The 23,891-nt window shown below is 34.9% G+C and overlaps 2 protein-coding genes across 39 annotated transcripts; one reads left to right on the top strand and one right to left on the bottom strand.

Annotated features, from left to right (window-relative positions):
• The first annotated feature begins 834 nt into the window (after positions 1-834).
• Positions 835-7,214, top strand: LOC114261724 (kinesin-like protein KIN-5D). The gene is made up of 21 exons (XM_082917885.1): positions 835-1,007; positions 1,090-1,219; positions 1,304-1,462; positions 1,585-2,061; positions 2,749-2,849; positions 2,954-3,110; positions 3,203-3,272; positions 3,390-3,466; positions 3,558-3,611; positions 3,692-3,772; positions 3,884-3,995; positions 4,167-4,253; positions 4,348-4,523; positions 4,648-4,809; positions 4,882-4,989; positions 5,083-5,325; positions 5,601-5,806; positions 5,944-6,045; positions 6,133-6,242; positions 6,316-6,467; positions 6,987-7,214. The coding sequence occupies exons 1-21, from the start codon at positions 835-837 to the stop codon at positions 7,212-7,214; spliced, it is 3,165 nt and encodes a 1,054-aa protein (XP_082774011.1).
• Positions 2,186-23,362, bottom strand: LOC114261725 (uncharacterized). 38 transcript variants are annotated; one of them, XR_014363594.1, is made up of 8 exons: positions 23,094-23,362; positions 22,791-22,967; positions 21,657-21,842; positions 21,405-21,505; positions 21,224-21,295; positions 20,976-21,092; positions 14,711-14,779; positions 2,186-2,830 (listed from the first exon to the last, which is right to left on the bottom strand). XR_014363594.1 is itself a non-coding variant. In XM_082919319.1 (5 exons), the coding sequence occupies exons 2-5, from the start codon at positions 22,821-22,823 to the stop codon at positions 21,286-21,288; spliced, it is 330 nt and encodes a 109-aa protein (XP_082775445.1). In that variant the 5' UTR covers positions 22,824-22,967; positions 23,094-23,362; the 3' UTR covers positions 20,647-21,285. The 38 variants fall into 38 exon arrangements, 1 of the variants encoding a protein (XP_082775445.1); XR_014363596.1 differs by having other exon boundaries at positions 2,186-2,858; XR_014363586.1 differs by having other exon boundaries at positions 21,192-21,295.
• Between the last annotated feature and the right edge of the window lie 529 nt (positions 23,363-23,891).

Genomic DNA, 23,891 nt, shown 5'->3' on the forward strand with positions numbered 1-23,891 from the left:
CTCATTGGGTTCATTTATCACCCTAGGTGCAAAAAATGCCTCCTTTTTAAAATAAAAAAAAAAAAAAAAATTGACTACTTGTAATTTATCACTAAATATTCAATTTTATCGATTAAAATATTTCATACCTAAAAATTGATTTTATCCTAATTTGTGTAAACCTTAATTTGTTAGAAGGGATTTGGAAAGATGGTTAAAAATTAATTTTTTTGACTTTTTTTAAAAAAGCATGTAAAAACTATGAAATGAAGGTGATATAACCAAAAATGAGTTAAAAACTGCCTTTTTACTTTTACTCCTCCCAAATTGGGCCTCAATAGTGGTTCTATTTTCAAATTTAATTCTTGAAACGGTCGAACATAACAATGTTAAGGATCATAAAACTGTCATAAAAGCTCAACTTGATTTCAAGAGTAATGGCATTGCTCTTATTACATGTTTCTCCCTCTGCAACTCTCTCTCTCTCACTCTCTCTCTAGAATTCATCGTCAGTTGCTTCTTTTTCTTGTGCCTTTCACCACTCTGCTTGTACTTTTCTTCGACTCAACTGGCCGGCCATCACATAAACACTAAATTATATCAGCTTTCATTAATCTTTTTATTGTTCTATATTCATATAAAACAAAACTTCATTAATTTCTTTAATTTCCCTGATGATCAAGTCTTGCAATTACTTTGTATGTTCTCCTTCTCGATTGCAATCTTTTTTCAGATTCATTTTGATTATCTTGTTTGTTTGTTTGGAAAATCTGAATCATGAATTGGGTTCTTTTATTTCAAGTTATTTTAGTTCTTATTTTTGTTTAACCTTTTAGGGATAGAAATACATAATTTATGGACAATTCAAAAGCACGTCAACAGAAGAAGGGGAGTTTAATCCCCCTATCATTGTGTAATACTTTATGGTCTCGTGATAAGTCCAGTAAAGATTCGCGATCATCTGATGGAAGCTCAATCAAGATTGATAAAGATGACGGTATCAACGTGCAGGTTGTTCTGCGTTGCAGGTGCGAAATATTCAATTTCAACACATACATATTTGTAAATTTAGATGCTTGATTATATCATATTGATGGTTTTGTGTTCTAGGCCATTGAGTGAAGATGAAAAGAGGGCAAAAATGCCAGTGGCAATTTCTTGTAACGAGCATAAGCGCGAAGTGTCTGTTATTCAAAATGCAGCTAATAAGCACTTAGACAAATCCTTTGTGTTTGATAAAGTGAGTTCTTGATTTTGCTTTTGTTTGAGTTTTTGAAGGATTGAATTTTGTTTCTAATAGTTATATTTTTGAAACTTGTTTCAGGTATTTGGTCCAAAATCCCAGCAGAAGGACTTGTACGAACAAGCCATTGCTCCAATAGTCAATGAAGCTCTCGAGGGCTATAATTGCACTATCTTCGCGTACGGTCAGACAGGAACGGGGAAAACTTACACCATGGAGGGAGAAGGAAGAAAGCAAAAGGTTGGTTTTTTTTTCTTCTTTTCCACCATTGCCACGCGTTTAATAGTGCCACATTCAGGTGTTGCCGATGCATTCATCTATTATCTTTCTATGTAGCTTGCTTTTTCTTTCCTTGATTGTAGAGCGGAGAATTTCACAACGCTGTCGGCATGATTCCAAGAGTGGTCCAACAAATTTTTGATACTCTTGAAGCTCAAAATACCGAATATAGCATGAAAGTTACGTTTCTAGAGCTCTACAATGAGGAAATAACCGATCTTCTGGTCCCTGATGAAGTCTCAAAATCCTTAGATGACAAGTCAAGGAAGCCAATAGCCCTCATGGAAGATGGCAAGGGAGCGGTTTTCGTGAGAGGCCTAGAAGAGCAAGTAGTGTGCACTGCAGATGAAATTTACAAAATCTTAGAGGAAGGTTCGGGAAGAAAGCATACTGCAGATACTCTTCTGAACAAACAAAGTAACCGCTCTCACTCAATATTTTCGATTACAATTCATACTAAAGAGTGTAGTATAGAGGGAATTGAGCTGATCAAGTGTGGAAAACTGAATCTTGTCGATCTTGCTGGTGCGGAGAATATATTACGCTCTGGTGCAAGAGAGGTATATCTGGTTTTTTGTTATTGTTTTTGCTGAATGTAGTTAGGAGAATGCTGTGTAGGCATGTTGATGCAGAGGAGGGTATTGAATGAACGAAAAAACAAGGAAATATAATAACAATACAAAATAGAAAAACTTTTCTGAATTTTTATCAAACTTGGTCAATAATTGACTATTTTTAATGGCTTACTAGCCACTCCATAATCCAAGCCACAATTACAGTAACTACTCACTAATCACACCATGATTACAGATAATCAACGAGTTATCAAAATAGAAAATTTGAGTTGAGCTCAAAATTTGAATCTAGAATAGAAAAGAGATTTCTTGGAATAATTATGATCAAAACAGATTTGACTAAAGTTCTAAACCAGCTAGTCAAATACTTCAAAAGTAGTAAATTTCCAAATTTGAAGGCAAAAACAATGGAATTTCTCCGAAATCCAGTGCCATGAACTTCCTATCTAACCACACCGCATCACATATTGTTGCTTTTCTAGTGTTTTGCTACCTAATTCCAAGTAGCTGCTACACAATATGCCACTTAATCTTTTGCTTGCTTTTTTGGTGATTTGCTAGTTGATTAGTATCTGCTTCACAATATTGCCCTTAATCTTTTGCCTTTCCAGTGCTCTCAAACGAGTAAATGTAACATGAAAGCACTTGACACCTGAGAAATTTTCAATGTAGGAAAGAGCGAGGAGGGAAGCTGGGGAGATCAATAAAAGCTTGCTTACACTTGGTCGTGTCATTAATGCCCTAGTTGATCAGTCTGTACATGTTCCATACCGGTATGAATTCTAGTTAGCAAAACAGTACATGAATTAATACATGATATAATGCTACATCTAGAATGCATGATGAACTGTTGAAGGTTTTAATTTTGGAATTCCAGGGATAGCAAATTAACAAGGTTATTGAGAGATTCATTAGGAGGAAAAACAAAGACATGCATAATCGCTACAATATCACCATCTATCTACTGGTTGGAAGAAACACTCAGCACTCTAGAATATGCATACCGTGCCAAAAACATCAAAAACAGACCAGAAGTTAGTAATCATTCCCTCACCAATCTTTCGACACACTATCTTCTTTTTAGTTTTTACCCTCAATAATAATTTCAGCTCACTACTACTTTTAGGTAAATCAAAAGCTGATAAAGTCCGAGCTGATCAAAGATCTGTACGCAGAGATAGACCGTCTTAAGCAAGGTTTTTGAGCACTTCCCCCATTCATATATCTCAAGATTAGTGTTTTAATATCTACAAAATGACAAGGTGCAAAAAATTAACTCCATAGAATCTAATATGAGATGGATATATCACCAGAGTTATGTGCTACAAGGGAGAAGAATGGCATCTACATTCCACGGGACCATTACATGAAGGAAGAAGCTGCTAAGAAGGTTTAGATCCAACCCAATAGCTGTTAGATAATGTTTGTTTTCTTTAATATGAAATCAAAACTTTCTATTAATTCTTGATCTATCTGTACAGGCAATGGCTCAGAAAATAGAGCGCATGGAAATTGATTCAGGTTGTAAAAACAAGGCAAGTATAAATTTTTTCGGGACTTTACTCTTTTTAAGTCACAAATTTCAGTAGTATGTTGATAAATTTATATGCCGCAGCAACTAATGGAGCTTCAGGAGCTTTACATTAATCAGCAACAGTTAGTTGAAGAACTAAGCGAAAAACTTGAAATTACTCAGGTATTATATAATTTGATCATCATTCAACATTCTTAGATAATTTCTGTACAATTACAGTGCTTTTCTACAAGGGAAGGGACTAAATTACTTGTATTATGCTTTCACCTGCAGAGAGAATTTGAACAAACTGGACAAGCAATACTTGATCTAGAAGAAAGATATAGCCAATCAAATGAAAAAATTAAAGAAAAGGACTACCTGATTTTTAATCTACTAGGATCCGGTAAGCAAGAGTTCTGTAATATTTTTTGGCAAATATTTTCTTATGAAAATATAGTATTGGCATTCTACTCTGATAGTCCTAAAAAACTTCACTTTCCTGGAGAGAAATGTTCTGAAAATAACTAAGAGCATCAATGATTTTAAAATTTTTTAAATTCTATATTTTTGTTAGAGAAAGCAATGACTGAAAAAGCATTTGAGCTTCATGCTGAGCTCGGGAATGCAGCATCAGGGGTATCCAGCTTGCTTGCAGACATTGGTTTGTATTTTTTTTTTTTATTTTAAAAATTATTAGAAGATCATGTTGTCAAAATATTGATTCATTGACATTGCCAATTATGATTTGTGAACAGATCGCAAAAGTAAAGTGGAAGACAGGAACAGAGTTCTAATCCAGAACTTTCGCTCTCAACTAGATCAGCAGCTTGAAGTTTTACATGAAACTGTTGCCGCTTCTGTAACAGAACAAGAACAGCAACTGAAAGTAATAGAAGAAGACACACAATTGTTTGTATCTACAAAGGCCACGGTAAAATATAAATTATTTGGTTACAAACAAGAACTCATTTGTCTTTTATCAGTGATTTCAGCAATGCTTGAAGCAAACACATGGAGGATTTGGAACTCATACTGTTCTTTTAATGTATATTTAGGCTACTGAACAACTTAAAGCACAGCTTGGAGGGCTTAAATCCATGTATGGTTCTAGTATAAAACATTTGAATGATTTAGCAGGAGAACTTGATGGAAAATCCCAGTTAGCTTTTGATAATCTAAACTTGGAAATATCAAATCATTCAACTTCCCACATGAATGTGAGTACTATTTCTTGACTGAGTCTTCCATGATTTTGTCATCTTCTCATAGCTGCATTTCATTCTTCTCAGCTTTTTAGAAATATTGCTTCAGAGGCAGATTCTTTAATCAATAAGCTACAAAATAACCTCAATAATCAAGAGGAAAAGATTGCTGTCTTTGCGCAACACCAGCATGAGGTATGTTCTTATACTTATCATCAATCCCAATTCTTTTCTTTCATTAAAAGTTAATCACTTTTCGAAATTATGTTTGACACTTTGTGACATCAGGCTCACTCCAGAACGTTGCAGATGACTCAATCGATTTCCAGTACTATACTGAATTTCTTTGAGAGTTTAAGCTTGCATTTTTCAAAATTGACACTTTTAATGGAAGAAGCGTGCACAGTGAATGACCAGGAACTCCATGCACTTGAAAAGAAGCTCGAGGAGTATGCTGTTAACGAAGAAAGGCAACTATTGGATAAAGTGGCAGAGATGTTAGCTACTTCAACTGCTAGGAAAATAAAGCTGGTAGGCAGTCCAATTAATTGGCAATACATTTAAAACTTCATCTCAATTTATCTCTTTCAACCTCTCTCTCACACACACACAACTTAATGTGAAAGATATGCTTTGGTTCCCGTTTAACGAATTCGTTCTCTTTCCCTTTGTGTTTTAACCTTATCATAACTTACCCTTTTTGACCGCATGATTACTCTTTGGCTTGAGATTTGTTTAGCTTTTTTCAGAGGAGGGTGGACTTAAATCTTTATTGATTCTATGAATCTCTCAATCTGGTTGTTTAGGTTCAAACAGAGGTTGATGGCGTTCGAGGGAGTGCCGCCAACAGAATCAACAATCTACATCAGGAAATGTCCAACATCCAAGATTCGACTAATTCTGTCCAAGAAGAGTGGGAAACTTACACACAAAAGATTTACGCCCAATATATTGAGGACAGTACTGTAGTGGAAAGCGTGAATGATGGCCTAGAAGAAGGCGTTAGACATTGGTATGATCAATTTCATGACATTATGACTATTGAAATTGATTTTATAATGTGTACCCATTTCTACTTTTTTTTTTTAATCTAATTTTTATATATCATACTATTGAATCTTTGTTATCTTTCTCTGATGAATTTTGTAGCATGGAAAAGGCAAATATGGTTGCTGAACATTGGAGGAATGCTAAAGACTCCCTTCTTAGTCTTCAGAGAAGAAATGTCGATTCTATGAACTCCATTGTCAAGTGAGTTCATCCTGTGAAATTGATATATTTTTTTTAATAAAAGAAATTGAATTGTATTGTCAAATGTCCCTTGGTTTGTTTACTTAGGGGTGGAGTGGAAGCCAATCAAGTGATCCGTGCTCGGTTTTCTTCTGTTTCCTTGTCAACAATGGAAGAAGAAATCGCGACAAACAAGAGTTTTCTTTCCTCCATTGAGGGTAAGTTTCCATTGTTTCATACAAATTGATCTTTCACTCAGATAAAATTATTTTCTGGATGATTTTCTTGCAGATTTACTGAAACTTGATCAAGATGCAAGCAAGAAAATCAATTCCTTGATTGCGACTTGTCGTGAGGGAGTGAGAGAAATGGAAATCACTCACTCCCACAAAACCATAGAAATCATACAAAATGCAGAGAAATCTCTGGTTAATGAATACAGGGTAAGTGCATCACAATTCAAGGTTTTTGCACCAGTGAAATACAGTTTTGGTTGTGAGAGTCTAACATGATCTATGAGACACCGACACTTCAAAATAGGTGACACAGTTTTGTCAGACACTTATGGGACATGGACTAGGCAGCATAACATGTCTTTATATACAAAATGTCACACACTGATCTACATATACACAATTGTGTGAAGTTCAAAGATTGCCTTCTAAGGATCCCTAAAGGCTCATACAACATAGTCTAACTTCAGGTGTTTTTTTTTTTTTTAAAAAAAAAAAAAAAATTAAATTGGTGTTAATTTTTATTAAATTTAGTTGTTTATGGAAAAAAAAAATTTGCACCATGTCGTTGTTCTTATTTTTTTGGAAATCATTGTATCATGTATCCATTTTTTTTTGCCATTTTATCACCATGTCCTTGTTCTTATTTTTTTGGAAATCGTTGTGTCATGTATCCATGTCCATGTATTTTGTCTCTAGCTGAAACATTATTGTGTTTCTATTAACCAGGTGGATGATCAGCACTCACCATCAGCACCACAGAAGCAACCATTTAATTTACCATGCCCAACATCAATTGAAGAACTCAAAACTCCTCCATTTGAGGACTTGTTAAAGTCATTCTGGGCCACTAGATCTAAAAATCAACAACTAAATGGTGATGTAAATAAATCATTAGGATTATCAGAGGCTGCTCAATCCTTCCACTCCAAATTTTATGCCCCTGCTACTAAGTAAGTAGAAGGAACAAATACACAAGAACACAAACTCGGAAACAACCTATCTACATGTAGAGGTGAGACTACGTATATTTGACTAGGCCCCTACAGTGATAGAAGTCTAGTGTATTGGGATTGAGACTGCCCTTTAGAATACATGATGTGGAAGTATAACCATATCTTTCTAGATTTTTGTAAGATCTATCTAAATAATTGGCGCCGGCGATGTTTTTCTTTTTAGTGTAATAATTTTGCTAAAATTTTTTATCTTGCAAAAATGAAAATTGCGACTTACCACCTTTGTATTCTTCAAGATATAAATTCAACACTATTACACATTTGACATTGGAAGTGAATCTAGGTTGTTTGTGTATCACTTGCAAATTCAACTCTGATTATTAATCTTGGTATTATTACATGGATAATAGATTTTTTTTATTTAATAATTTTTTTTGACAAATAATAAAATTTTATTGAAAAAGTATTAAGATGATACAATGGAAAATAATAGAAGAAGAAACGAAGAATCTTTCATTATATCAATGTCAAAGTACATGAGATTTGTGTCATTCGTCTTTAAAGTACGAAATTTTTTGTATCATTTTGATCTTCAAAGTATGTTGCTAGCGGTCTCACATCTACTCGGAACCATTAATTTCTCTTTCATTTTTTTTTTTCCTATTCCCCCCACATTTTAGAAATTTTGAATTGCAATAAATAATGATAATTTTTTCTCAACACAAGATTTTAAAAAGTTTAAATATATATATATATATATTTAAATTCCTCAAAAGAGATTTTTTTTCCCCCTAGAAGGATAACAACATATGAATTGTGGATATAAAATTATAGTTTTGTTTTTAAACCTTCATGTTGGAATTTTTCCCCCCACAATTTATATGCCACATCAATTTCAAACAATATAGCAATAACATTGCTATTAAAATCACACAAATGACATCCGGATGACTTAGGTAAATCATAGGAATATTGTGTAAGTTAACTGGCATTATAATTTAAATGTCCATATGTAGGTGTAGATGTCCCTTTCTCAAGCACTATGGTTTGTAAATGACATTTGGATGAACCAGCTAGGTTTCATTTTTGGAAATAAAAATGTTTGGTCTCTAAAATGTTTACATCATACATAATTTGTTTTTCATCAATAATTCGTTACACGAATAAAAAAATAATATTGACATTTATTTTACATTGAAATGCATAATTTTTCCTTTTTTTACAAACATCTATATTAAATAAGTCATTTTAGTCTTACTAAAAGGGAAGTTGATATAACTATCCCAAACTTATGAAATTTTACCATGCTTGGTTATAAAAAAATTGAGTTCACTTTACAAAAAATTGAGTTTTTTTTTTTATTTTTGGTGAAATTTTTAAATATTTTACTCCAATTTTTTATTTTTTGCATACACATAATCTAAATATGCTTAAAAAGTATAATATTTGTGAAAAAAACTTTAAAAAATTCATCAAATGCAAAAAAATCCAAAACAAATACGAAAATTCAATACATTTTGGTATTTTGTTGTATTCAATGATTTTTTTAAAAGATTTTAGTACAATTTTTTTTCTTTTTAAGTATATTAAAATTAAGTGAATCTAAAAATTTATAAAATCATTAAAATATTTTTAAAAATCATCAAAAATATATGTATAAAAAAATGAATTGAAAACTCAAAAACTATTTTTAAAAATTAAAAAAACATCTTTTGCTTTTTCTTTTTTTAATCTAAAGAATGATTAGTGTAATTTATGTACCACAAAAATATATATATATATATTAGAGGGTAGATCATGCAACTTGTATTCTTAAATTGATTCAGTATTCGTACAAACAATTTTTTTTTTTTTCAATATTCTATAAATTGATTCATTCTTCAATAGTATCCCAACACTTTGATTTACAACCATGAATTGCTTATGCATTTTGTTTGTATTTGTCATTCTCATTCTTGGTCATGCACAACTTTTAGTTTCATAGAAATTTTCTATTCTAATAATTGACTTTGTATACTTCCTAAATTTCGTAGATCAATCCGCAAGAATTCAAAATCCACGGCCTATTTAGCAATGACAATAATGGTCGTAATTGACATGCTCTACATGGCCACCATGAACCAAGCCTAAGTAAGTTTATTATTTTCAGTTTAATTTTTGTTATTGATCTCATGAGCAATAATTATATCTATGAAAAATAGAGCTATTTTTCTATGATGAGCATGACAATACAAAAAATAAAATAAATTAAAATATAATGTAATAGTACAAAATTGTGGCCCGTTACAAAATTCTAATATTTTGTAGGGTACAGCATTCACCTATCTTCTTCCTATGATGTCAATACAATGGCCCAATCTCTTAGCTGACAACCCGAGATTCTTTAATATACAACATTACACATATTTCTCTCTTGCACTTTTTATGAAAGTGCAGATTGAATGTGCTCTTAGAATAAATATACACTATTAGAATAAATATACGTCTTCCAGTACCAAGAACTCCTAAATACTGATCCTATCCAGGCAGTTCTTCTATTATTAGATGATACGCATTTAATACTTTCCTGCATTTGTATTCCGTTTTCACTTTTTTTAATTTTGATGAACTTTGAAGACTATGAACTTTTGATGACATGTGTCCATATCAATTTATGGGAGCAATTGATAGGTTGATTGTAGGTAATTTTGGTGGTTTAATGGACAATCAAATGGTTGAAATTCATTTTTGTGCAATGATCAGTGGACAGCTCATTCCTTGCAACTTACATGTTTGTTTCTAGTGATTCACAGCAGATCAAAATCAAACGTAAGTCATCAATTAATCTAAAAGATTCAATATCATTTTAAAAGTAAATTAATCTAAAATCATTTAGACATCATCATTGCACAAAAATGAATTTCAACCATTTGATTGTCTATTAAACCACCAAATTTACATACAATCAATCTATCAATTGCTCCCATAAATTGATATGGAGTGTAAAACAAGTCATTTGGTGCAACACGTGTCATCAAAAGTTTATAGTCTTCATAAACGAAATTCATCAAAATTAAAACAGTGAAAACGGAATATAAATGCAGAAAAGTATTAAATGCGTACCATCTAATAATAGAAGAGCTGCCTGGATAGGATCAATATTTACGAGTTCTTGGTACTGTAATAGTGTATGCTTATTCTAATAGCCCATTCAATCTGCTGTTTTATAAAAAGTGCAAGACAGAAATATGTGTAAGGTTGTATTATTAAAGAATCTCGTGTTGTCAACTAAGAGATTGGACCATTGTATTGACAGCATAGGAAGAAGATAGGTGAATGCCGTAACCTACAAAATATTAGAATTTAGTAATGAGCCACAATTTTGTACTATTACATTATATTTTAATTTATTTTATTTTTTGTATTGTCATGCTCACCATAGAAAAATAGCTCTATTTTTCATAGATATAATTGTTGCTCATGAGATCAAAAAAATAACAAAAATTAAAGTGAAAATAATAAACTTACTTAGGCTTGATTCATAGTGGCCATGTAGAGCATGTCAATTACGACCATTGTTGCCATTGCTAAATACGTCGTGGATTTTGAATTCTTGCAGGATTCAAATTCACAACTAATTATGAAGTATATAAAATCGATTATTAGAATAGAACGAATCAGACCATCATAGAAAAATAGCTCTATTCTCATAAATACAATTGTTACTCATTAGATCAAAAAATAATGAAACTAATAAACTTAATTGGACTTGATTCATGGTGGCCATGTAGAGCATGTCAATTGATGACTTGTCATGGCTAAATAGGCCATGGATTTTGAATTCTTATGGGATTGAATTGTTGTGGGATAGATATTCCACAAGAATTCAAATTCACAACCAATTTAAGAAGTATACAAAATTGATTACTAGAATAGAACAGAAGTATACGAAGTTGAATATTAGAATAGAACGAATCAGACCATTGTATGGCCAATTTATATGAAGCTAAAAGTTGTGCATTACCAGGAATGAGAATGACAAATACAAACAAAATGCATAAGCAATTCATAGTAGTAAATAAAAATGTTGGGATACTATTGAAGAGAATGAATCAATTTATAGTGCAATTCAGTAACTTAGGTAATTTGGGTTTCATTCATATTGGGTTTGGACGGACAATCTTAGATTACAATTCAAATTTAGACATATACAACTCTCAGCATTAGTTGGGTTAAATTTAAACTTCTCCTCTGTCTGAACCGGTCCAAATTGCATCCCTAAATTTAACTTATTCTTGAAACATTCATTTCATTCATGCTCCGAGATAGTTTTGGAAACAACTATTGGATGAATCATTAATTTAATCATTCATTTCGTGCTCCCCATCAAGTCCAGATCATCTTCTAGTGCTATTGTTTAGTGCATTCTTGTTGTTCCTCGTTTTGGAGCAAAACTTTTTAATATATATATATATATCTGAGAAAAAAAAAAAAAAAAGAAACCACCATCGCCACTCTCCAGCAACCCACACCACCACGACTCCACAACCCAACCCACCGTGACCCGTACTCTCCGGCACCACTCTTCACCCCTAAGATTATCTAACCTCATAAAACCTTGTAATAAACACACACACACACACACACACACTAAATCTAGGGAATTTTTTTTCTTAAAAAAAATCTTAGGATTTTAGTTTTGTAATAAAATAAATCTTAAAATTTAAAATTTATCAATTTAAATTTTAATCTTTTGATTTGTTTTCAGATTTAACCATCCGTTTGTTCTATTAACTAAAACTAACAAAAATATATATATATATATATATATATTTTAGTCATTAGGATATTTTAGGTAATTTCAGTTAATGTGCACCTACATTAAGATTAATAACCAAAATATAAAAATTGTTTAAAATATCATTTTTATTGGGTTTAATTACTAAAATAATTTTTTTTTAAATTTTACTTAACGAAAATAAATTAATAATTTATATTAAAAATAAATTAAAAGATTAAAATTTAAATTGATAAAATTAAAAACTCAAATTTTATTTTGTTACATAAATTTTGTTTTTATAATTTTTCTAAAATTCTAGAGGAAAAAAAAAAAAGAGGCATATTTGGGGGTTGTTTGGGATGTCCTAAATAAGTGCACTTTTTGACTTTTTAGACTAAAAAGTTGAGGAAAAAAATATGGTTGTTTAGGTTAATTTTTGACTTTTTTTGAAAAAATGTGTATTAAAAAATTGTACAAATTAGTGTATAGGGAAAAATTAGGATTGAGAATTGTCCAGCCGCACTTTTTGACTTTTGTTGAATAGTGAGAACTTTTTGACTTTTTGAGTAACTTTTTGACTTTTTGGGCACATGCCAAACTTGGCCTTGTTTGGCCGCATGAGTGATGTATTTTGTTGTGTAAAATGTGGAAGCCACTCACGGCACCTGTGAGTAGGGAATGTATTAGAGGATTAGCACTCTGGAATCTAGCACTCAACTCAAGCCACCACCTCAACTGGGGACCTAGGCTCGAACGGCTGTGATAGTGAGTACCAGGTGTAAAGCTTTAAATTGAACTTTACATAGTTGGTATAGGTAAAAATTATTAAAAAAAAAAAAAAAAAAAGAAGGAAAAAAGATAAACTATTATGAGGAAAAAGACAAATTTGAATTCCTCTAAAGCTCCTAATTTAGAGCTCTTAAACATTTTTGAGGCTTGAAAATCAATCCAATGAGATTGATGTTCAAATACAATTTTGCCATTTCCCCTCAATCAGTCTTCTAAGGACATCTGCATGAGACTCAATAAATTTGAGTCAAATTATAACTAAAAATTTATTTTTATATTTTAATTGGTATTTTTTTTTAATTGTATACACTTTATCAAATTTTTTATTTTAAAATTTAATTTTATAAAATATTCATTTTTTATTAGATGGTCAACCAAGTGGATGACTAGGTGGTTGATCACTTGGTGAAAATTGTCCAGTTTTGAGAGATATTGGGTGGCTGACTGGGTGGATGACCGGGTGGTCGACCACTTGGTGATATCTTATCTAGAATAAATAATAAAATAATGTATAACTTGTGAACAGTACATCGCTGCGTCAAGCAATATACTGTAGCAATGTCAAAATTTATTTTGTTGTAGATTGATGCAATGGTTCTTTTGGACATTGTCTGACTAACATAGCTCCAAAACTAATATAGCAAGCCCGATGCAAATGCTCAAATGAAAAAAGGAGTAATTGTGGAATTTCATATATTATACTATCCAAAGATAGTAAAATAAAAAAATAAAAAATTAGTATCATGTTATTACTAATCCGGTAATATACGAACAAGAACCGGGCTCCACTCCAATCATCCATCTAAACTGGAGGGTGTTGTCTGAGTTCGTGAGATCTACCACAAGCTTAGTTTCGATGATTCAAACTGTTCATTTTGTAAGATTTTTCTTTTTGAATTAGAGGGTGTTGTCCAAGTTTGTGGGACCTATCACAAGCTTGGTTTCGATGACTCGAACCGTACATTTAATAAGATTTTTTATTTATATTATCTATATAGAAAAAATAGGTAGATTTGATAATCATAATCTATTTAATTTATTGAGTGTATTACGATTATCAAATTAATCTATTTTTTTTACAAAAAAATTTATGAATAACTGAGAGGGTAATTTATGATCTGGAGTTGGGCCGAGGTGACGGCCGAGCAGGTTGAGGGCCCAACGGTGTATAGGGCCGAGCTGATCAACTATCCGCCCGGAAATGGGCTGCCAGAACTTAGGCCGGGCAGAGTTTGGACTGAGTGTGTGTGCCACCCCGGACCGTACAGAAACTGCTCGGCCAGGAAGTGACCGGTCAGACCAGGATGCTCGGTCCGAGGATGGTCGAAACCAGACAGACCGAGAGACCGGCGCCCGGAAAGGCGCGGTCAGCCGAGGTAGTTGATTGACCGGCAAGAAGGCCAACCAAAGGAGGTGCCCGGGCTAGGCTTTGCCGAGATGCCGCCTAGCCCGGTCCTTCATGTGTTTGTCCGGCTAGGCGCATGGGTTTGAAGCATGACATGGCCGAGGTAGAACAGCTCGGCTGCCGAGCTCCAGCTGTGAAGTCAGGCAGTTGAGGTTAGGTGGTGAATGGCATGGTTTATGCTGACAGATGGGATAGCAGAGCCACGTGTCAGGAGATGACTGGGAGTGGATATGGGGCTCAGAAGGTATAAAAGCATGTCTGCGCCCCCCATACGCAACACGAACATCTCTGTAAGGAATTCTTACACCCAAACTCTCTCTCCCTTCTCTCTAGCTATCCTCTGAGTGTGTGTTCTAACTTGATCGTCGGAGGGTTTTTCCGACCACACACCGCCGGGTAGCTCACCCTTATTGGCTCGCAGGTGATTGGACAGAGACGAAGCTCGGAAGAAAGGAGTACGGGCTCGCCGGAATATTTGCTCCCCGTACAATAACATAAATAAAGAACTTTATAACATAAATAATTCAAATTATCAAAATTATACCCGTAGTGAGCCCCATAAGTCTGAATAGAACTGTCCAGTTGAGATGAGTGGCTGGAGGGGAGCCATTTCCTACAAACAAAGACTATTTTATCTTACAATTTCAATCTAGGTACGTATCACACTAATAATCCTATCACATAATCCTATTATACTCACAATTCCATCCAATATAAACAAGCTCAAACAAAATCCCATATAAAGTAGGTTTTGGATTATGTGATTGATTTCAATACAAATTGAAGGAATTAAAATTAAGATTGAGTTTGGATTAGGAGAAACACCACTACTCCAAATACAATCCTTTTGATCGCCTCCTAACTCCTTTCTCTACGCCATTGATATAGTCCCTTGAAGCTCAAGTCTCTCTCTCTCTCTCTCTCTCTCTCTCTCTCTCTCTCTCTCCATGGAAGAACAAGTAGATTGTATTAGTGCTCTACCAGACACTATCATACTCCACATCCTTTCATTCTTGCTGATGAAGCTTGCAATTCACAGACATTTTGTCTAAAAGGTGGCGTGACCTCTGGAAATTCAACCCCGTTCTCGATTTCCGATGCTTTCCTTTTCTATATACCGAACAACAATCGAACCTATCGTCGATTATAGCTTTATCGATCGGTGTCTTAGCCTTCACAAATCCTCTACAATTCGAAAACTCACTGTCATCGCCTCAGTTGATCAGTATCACATTCCCAACCCCGATATCAAGAACTGGGTCAATTTCGCAATTACAAAGCACGTTAGATTTCTCGAGTTCTATTGGCAAGGAGATTATACGTCTTTGTTTTTCTTTAAATTGCCCAATTCATTCTTCTTTGTTAATACTGAGTGGTTAGAACAATTGGTGTTGAGCCGTGTTGATTTTTGCCCACCCACAAAACTTGATTGTGAATTCAGGGGCTTTGTGTCATTGAAAAAACTCACTCTTTTTTATTCTTACCTTACTGATCAAGCGCTCGAAGCCATTGTATCTAAATGCTCGGTTCTTGAGAATTTAGCTTTGCACTTTTGCCAAGGGCTTTACATGGTGAAGGTTTCTAGCACGAGTCTTAAGGAATTTGTACTTTATCGGGTAAGCGTAGGAAGAGAGTTCTCAGTAGAAGTGGATGCACCCAATTTAGTGACCCTCAAGACTTGGGCTTGCGTGAATATGCTTCGCATTCACAATCCTTGTCGACATCTTGAAGTTACACTATTTGATTGGTGCATTACGCGATTGGAGAAAAGCAACGTTAACATTGCTTGGCCAACTCGCTGAGATCGAGGTTCTTGCTGCTTCCAAATGGATTATTGAGGTAGTAATTGTTTACATGTAATTGTCGTTGGTTCTTATTATTTATTGTTGCTAATTTTGTGTGTATTTTTTTCATTATGCCATTTTGGCCATTCAAAAGTTTGTGATCGAAGAATATTATCTGAATGCTGATCGTTGTGCTCTATTCAAGAACCTCAAGGAATTCTATATTCTAGCTTCACCCATGAAGGAAGAATATAATGTGGTTATGTTCTTGGCCTTTTTGGAAGATTGTCCCGTTCTCCAGAAATTCAAATCGATGTAAGTTTCTGTTCATATTTTTATGTCGTGGTTTTTTTTAAGCTTACAATCTTTACAACAATCTTTTTATGCATCACAGTTTCGAAGGTCTTGTTGGAATGGGATACACAAGAAATTGTCCACATATGGGGATGCAAAATATCCAAGCATGTTTTCAAATGAGGCGCGTGATTGTAAAGATTTGGACACTTATTTTCTCAAATTAGAGGGTGGAGAACGGTTACCTCAAGTTGGGCTTCTACATCGGCTTAAGACTATTTAGTTGTTGTACTTCTCTGGTTATAAATGTCAGATGGAGCTGGTGAAGTGTTTGTTGGAAAAGGCAGTGAGTTTAGAGACTCTATATCTCCAGTTTTTGATGATCCTGAACAGTACTTCCAAAAAGAGTGTTGGTTGAGAAACGGGCATGTACCTTTTAATGAGAGAGAGTTGACTCGAGAACAAGTGAGTCTCTTCACCAGAGTTTCTCCTCATGCCCAGATCGTGATTAATTGAAAGTTGTGCTCAGGACCTTGTAATTGGGAACTTTTGCTTTGGTTAATTAGCTACATGTTTTGGTTGGAGTTGAATTGAAACTCCAACCTCAAAAGACACTACATGCTTTGATTAACTTTTGATTTTGCAAATGCTGATTTGAGTCTGTACCAGTTACTATGATTTGTATCTAATATTTTGGAGTTCCATTGTAGAATTTTAACTATTTTACATGCCCTCTTCAGCACATTCATAACATTTTTTGGGGTTACAATTCTAACATAATTTAATTTCAGTAATAAATTAAAACTTAATCTATTAATTTTATCAATTTAAACTACACATTTTTAAATGAGTTTCAATTAAATCAATCAATCCATCACTTTACATTTTTAAATGAGTTTCAATTAAATCAATCAATCAATCCAAGTCTGTGTATTACAACTAACAGAGAAATGATAAATTAGTCATTTTACCCAATATTCTATGGATGTCAATTTACCAATAAAATTTTGTTACAAAATCCACTCTCCACCGCCTCGCCTCCTCCACCACTATCACCACCACCACCTCCCCACTTTGTCACCCCTTCGCTCACCCCTACTCCACCATTACCACCAACTCTATCCACATCCCAAAATTCCATGCCACTTACTCCTCCATCCATTTCTTTCCATCTTTAGGTTAATAGATACAAACACATTCACACACATATACATCTATAATCCATCTATCTATCGATACTATTATTATATACCGTGTTGACACAAAATATCTCATATTTCAAAAAAAAATTTAAAAATATGCCTATAGTAGGCGTTCATGTAAAATTATATTATGAGGACAAGATTCAAAACTAAGATCATGCCTTTAATTATGAAGGCACTTATCACTTGAACAACACATGTTATGTGCGCATTTATCTTTGTTATTATTCTTATATTATTACACTACAAAAATTTTGGTTTTTTGCATGCCGTCGCAAATACTCAAAATGTCATCTCAAAAAATTTTTTTGCGACAGCAACTGACTTTTAGCGACGGCAAGTGGGGGGTCACAACAAAGGGCGTTGCTAAAAGTTTTTAGCGACGACACCTTTTTTTTGCGACGGAATTCTGCTGTCAGCATTAATATGTAAAAATCTGAGATTTTTTGAGACGGCGCTGTGTTAACTACTATATAATTACAAAGATAATCAAGTAAATAATTTTGGCTAGACAGAAATCTGGCTCTAACTCCTAAACCAGAAACTCGATTGGAGTCTTGTCTTCTCCCACAAGACTCTCCTGCCTAAGCGGTCGTGTGTACCAAGTTTCGTGCTAAACCGACGCCGTTTGGTGATTTTGGAGCGTCAACACCTCGAATTCAAATTTCTTAAGGAAATAGTTTGCCTAGAGTGAAATCCGGCTCTAACTCTCAAACCGGGAACCCGATTGGAGTCCCGTCTTCTCCCACAAGTCTCTCGTGCCTAGACGGTCGTGTGTGCCAAGTTTCGTGCTAAACCGACGCCGTTTGGTGATTTTGGGGGCGTCAACACCTCGAATTCAAGTTTCTTAAGGAACTAATTTGCCTAGAGTGAAATCCAGCTCTAACTCCCAAACCGGAAACCCGATTGGAGTCCCGTCTTCTTCCACAAGTCTCTCGTGCCTAGGCAGTCGTGTGTGCTAAGTTTTGTGCTAAACCGACGCCGTTTGGTGATTTTGGGGCGTCAACACCTCGAATTCAAGTTTCTTAATAAATTAGTTTGCCTAGAGTGAAATCCGGCTCTAACTCTCAAACCGGGAACCCGATTGGAGTCCCGTCTTCTCCCACAAGTCTCTTGTGCCTAGACAGTCGTGTGTGCCAAGTTTCGTGCTAAACCGACGCCGTTTGGTGATTTTGGAGCGTCAACACCTCGAATTCAAGTTTCTTAAAGAAATAGTTTGCCTAGAGTGAAATCCGGCTCTAACTCTCAAACCGGGAACCCGATTGGAGTCCCGTCTTCTCCCACAAGTCTCTCGTGCCTAGACGGTCGTGTGTGCCAAGTTTCGTGCTAAACCGACGCCGTTTGGTGATTTTGGGGGCGTCAACACCTCGAATTCAAGTTTCTTAAGGAACTAGTTTGCCTAGAGTGAAATCCGGTTCTAACTCTCAAACCGGGAACCCGATTGGAGTCCCGTCTTTTCCCACAAGTCTCTCGTGCCTAGGCGGTCGTGTGTGCCAAGTTTCGTGCTAAATCGACGCCGTTTGGTGATTTTGGGGTGTCAACACCTCGAATTCAAGTTTCTTAAGGAACTAGTTTGCATAGAGTGAAATCCGGCTCTAACTCACAAACCGGGAACCCGATTGGAATCCTGTCTTCTCCCACAAGTCTCTCGTGCCTAGACGGTCGTGTGTGCCAAGTTTCGTGCTAAACCGAAGCCGTTTGGTAATTTAATATAAACAAATAATTTAAGGTTCAACATAAGAAATATCAAATATTAAACCCTTGAAACATAAATGAGCTATTCATTAATAATTTACAAATTCATAAATGAGGCATGAGTTATTCACAAATTATAGTTTAGTTATTACAAGTATTTACAATTTACAGGAACAAAGGAGGAGAAAAAAAAAAACAGAGAACCAAGAAAAAGAAAAAAGATGAGGAAGTCATTTAAAGAAGCAAAGAAGAAAAATAGAGTTAAAAATCAGGAAAAAAGGAACAGGTGTAATTCATGAAAAGTGGAACTCGGCAGGAAAAAAAACCAGAGGCATGAAATCATTGCAACAGGGAGTGAAAAAAAGAAAAGAAGCAACCCAATAGAAAAGGGAGCAAAGGAGGAAGAGAGAGGTGTAAAATAAGAAACAGAACCACAACCCAGTTGAGAGGAGAAAAAAAAAAGAACTTAGAAGGCATGGACTCAAGTACCAGTACCAGGTGTGAGTGTGTATCCAAACATTCATTAGACCTTCATAAACCTAAATCTTAAGATATTGGGATATGCATCTAAAAGTTGAGTATGAGTACATAGACATATCCTGAACACTTATATATATATATATATATTACATATTGTATAATATTCTTAGATAAGATAATATAAATTACTTAGATTGTACTTAAAATTAAATAGAATTTAAAAACTTTCTATCTCTCATCTATGTGAGAGACCAGAAATATTATTTTACTAGCAAATGTAATATTCTTCTTCAAACATCATAGAAAATTAGAGGATCCAAGTGTCTAAATTAAATATGGGTGTTGGACAAATATCCCACACCCCTACCCTTGTCATATCTGGTATATTATGGGGAAATAGAAAGAGTTCATGTAACACTGGGAGTGGAAGTAGAAGAAGAACATGGTCCATCAGATGAGCAAGACTCTGATGGCTGAATTGAAGTTCTTCAGCAGAGGAAAGTTGTTAATAGAGCTGTTGTTCAATGCCTAGGGCATTTTTACTGGGAAAACATGGCTCAAACACATGTCTGCATTTTATATTAAGCAGTTAAATTCCCTGTGGCTGAACACACAAAGACATCAGTTAAACCAAAATTTTAGTTAAGTGCACAATGTGATCGCCTTGTGCATGTGCCAAAGGCACGTGCCTCAGCTGTCTTGCATACATTGCCTAGCCTCAAGCTGTCCAATGCACTATAGCTGCACCCAGCCTTAAACAACAATGGATTAACCTACTGCCCACTTATACATAAGGGGCCAACAAGCAATGCACCTCTCTCTCTCATAAAAAATTGACATAAAATTCTCATCCGTGCTAACCAAATCTGAACTTAGGTTCACATAGACATCAGTACGTGTTACTAGAGAAGTTCTTTGATAACAACATGGGATAATATGGTGCAGTAAAAGAGTTGACATAATTTATAGCACAGATGAAGACCTTTTACACATGTTATAACAATAAGAGAAAAGAAAAGAGCATATCAGTTATAAAATAGCATACTTCCAAAATAAACCTATCGATGCTATTCTTTGTTCAAATCTAATTACATATGGTCTCAAACTCGGAGTTGAATTAACTGCTAAGCCCAAAAAAAAAAAAGTGTCATGGTTCAGAACACCGATTTTATCCAAAGCAGACTTGAACAAACACTTAATAAGAATACTCTGAAAATAAGGATGTCCTAATAAAATTCAGTTTCTAGTCTTTGAAGGATCTGGACTCAACAAAATAAAATTGAAACAATCAAAAGCAAGGAAAAACAATATCCATTGCGATTTTTTCAAAAGAAAGGTGAAAGTTCAAACAAACCTGATTCATAACTTCCTTTATCATTTCTCTTGCCATCTCAATCTGCTTCTTATCACCAGCCACGCGCACTGTCCTTTCTTTAGATTGGTCCCCATCAGGAAGATGTTGTGGTATCAACTAAACAAAATAACATTGTCAGTATTTGTGAAATGGTATCACTTTTATGAAGGACAGTCATCACCTCTGTTGAGAATTCTTGTACTTATTTTCACATACATCTCAAAGCAGGGCCATATGATATCAAGTACCCGAATGCGTGCCCCTGATCTTGTCTGTAGAATTTTAATAGTCTCCCCACCTTTACCTATGATTACACCAACCTGGGACAAAAGAAAGTTCAAATATGGAATGGTCAGAAAGAAGCAAGCAAGAGAGGGAGGCAATGAGGCAGAGAGAGTGAAAACCAACTAAGATGAAGACCAAAGTCACTTTCTCATTTGGAACTTGTATGAGAACTTGTTCACAGTGCCAGCAGCTTGTACCACACCGAAACCCCTAGCCACAAGGGAGGAGGAACCCCCCGCATCAGCCTACAAAAAATAAATGTAGCTTTATCAAAGAAGAAACAAACCGTAACACCAAAAGAACAAAGCAAATGCAGGTCAACCATAAACAAAATGTGGGGGCAATTAAGAAGAGAGTAGATGAAAGAAAAAGACATCAAGTCTAGAAGCATAGGACCTCAGCTATAACATCTTTTATCAGTTTCTCAGCCATGTTTATATTTTCCGAAGTTCCTATTAGCTCCACAGGCCGAGTGGCAGAATATGGATCAGCATCAGCATCCCTTATGATCTGAATCTTGGCACCTGAATTGATTTGTAGAAACCGTATAGTATCACCAGCCTTGCCAATGAGAACTCCAATCTGCACCAAAATTGGCTATCTTTTAGAAAACACCATATCAAAGAAAATTGGAGCTAGTTAATTCCACGGATAAGCACAGACCAAAAATGTTGATGAGCTGTATGGTGAGACAAAAGAAAAGGTGGCAAAACATCCCATTTCCCCTTATCTAGTAGCCAGCTCATGTACAAGTTAATAAATATTTTTCTCCATTAAAGTGTTTCTCAATTTATTTTTTTTTCTAAAACTCTAAAAAAATTTCAGCAAAAAACAACAAAACTAAGTCCATTTTATCTTATAACTATCATTCTATTAGTAGCCAATGTGAACTCAACTAGATCAAATTTCACCTCAAGCCATGGATAAAATCAACTACCCTGATCCCATTGTGCCACACATCCCTGGCTAAATAAAACATGCATCCTAACTCAAAATTCAGATGATGATAGAGCAGGACAGCCGAGATTTTTATGGATTCAAAATCCAAATTACAAAGGAAAGCTATGTGTGAAAATGTTATAGAAGTCATGTTTCTGTAGAATTGTTGTACTTATGGAAGGCTAAGAAGAAACTAAAACAATACTAAAAAGACAATAAAAGAGAAGAGCAGAGCAGAGAAGAGAAGAGAAGAGAAGAAAGATGAGGTCTCAAAAGGAGTAAAAAGTACCCCATGGAAGATCCATCTGAGGTCCACACTAAAATCAAGCTCTAGATCCCCTCTTGAATCATGAAACTAACACATTCATCAAAAGTCAGTTTTTTCTTTTCCATTTATAGACCATATTTTGTCTTTCCTACACCCTCATCTAAACTTCATAAGCAATTTACCATCATTTTCACAATTAACCCTTTCATCTAATAATCCAATCAACAAGAACCCAAGTTGGGGAGAGGGGTGTTTGATCTCCCTTGAAACACCATTTCTTACTAACAAGAAAACAAAAGGCAACATCACAATTTTCAATTCACCTTATTATTAGGGATTTCCATTTTCTGTGACATAGTTTGAGTCTCAGATGCAGGTTGCTGTTCTGCAGAAGGAACATCCTCATGTTGAGGAACTTCTGCGGGGGGTTCCTGAAGCTGTTCACCTCCAGATGCAGGTTGATGTTCCCCTCTAGATGGCTGTTGCTAAGCACTTTCCAGCTGAGAATCATCAAAAGGCTGATCACTGAATATTCGTAATAAACCCCTTTTTTTTCTCTCGCCCTACTTTTCTACCACACCATCATCAGTGTGTGTGTGTGAGAGAGAGAGAGAGAGAGAGCATACTGACTGAGCTCGCGGGAGAGAGAGAGATCGTAATACGCCGTCGCCGCACCACCGCTAACCGTCGTCGCTCGTTGAGAGAGAGATCGTCGGTGAACACTCGAAATCTCTGTGATCGTCGGTGAACACGAACTCGAACTCGAACTCGTCCTCGTCTCTGTGATTGTGAACTCGAAATCTCTGTGATTGTGAGGGAGAACGGTGTTAGGGATTTTGGGGATGAAATTTTTGGGGTTTTGATCGAGCGCCAATTAGGCTAAGAGAGAGGGAGATGAAGGGTATGTTTGGTTTGTGTTTGAGAGATGTGTTTTAGAGATAAAAAGTACGAAAATATGTTTGGTTTGATTTTTTTTAAAAGATGTTTTGGAAAATTATTTTGAGATAGAGTTTTGAAAAAAGTGATTGATTTGATATGTGTGAGAGAGAGATTTGTTTGGAAAACTTGTTTGGTTTACAAGTTTTGAGAAATTTTTTTGAGAAAATTTGTTTGGTTTGATTATTTTTAAAAACTTATTTGTAGAGAAAATTTCCCAAAATTTTTTCAGAAAATCAAACCAAACGAAATATTTTCAGTACCTTTTGCGACGGTATAGATAGCCGTCACAAATGATAAAATCCATTTATTAAAACGATGCCGTTTTAGTAAGAGTTTTTTTCCGACAGAGAATTGCCATCACGAATGTCCACTATTTGCGATGGTAAATTTCACCCGTCTCAACAAAATTTATTTTTGCGATGGTACACAATGCGTCCCGAATACTTCCATATTTAAGACACTTTTTCTTGTGTGCTTATTAGCGA

Source organism: Camellia sinensis, chromosome 3 (genome assembly GCF_055761805.1).
Source record: "Camellia sinensis isolate YWXY chromosome 3, ASM5576180v1, whole genome shotgun sequence".
In the NCBI taxonomy this organism is placed as follows: Eukaryota; Viridiplantae; Streptophyta; class Magnoliopsida; order Ericales; family Theaceae; genus Camellia; species Camellia sinensis.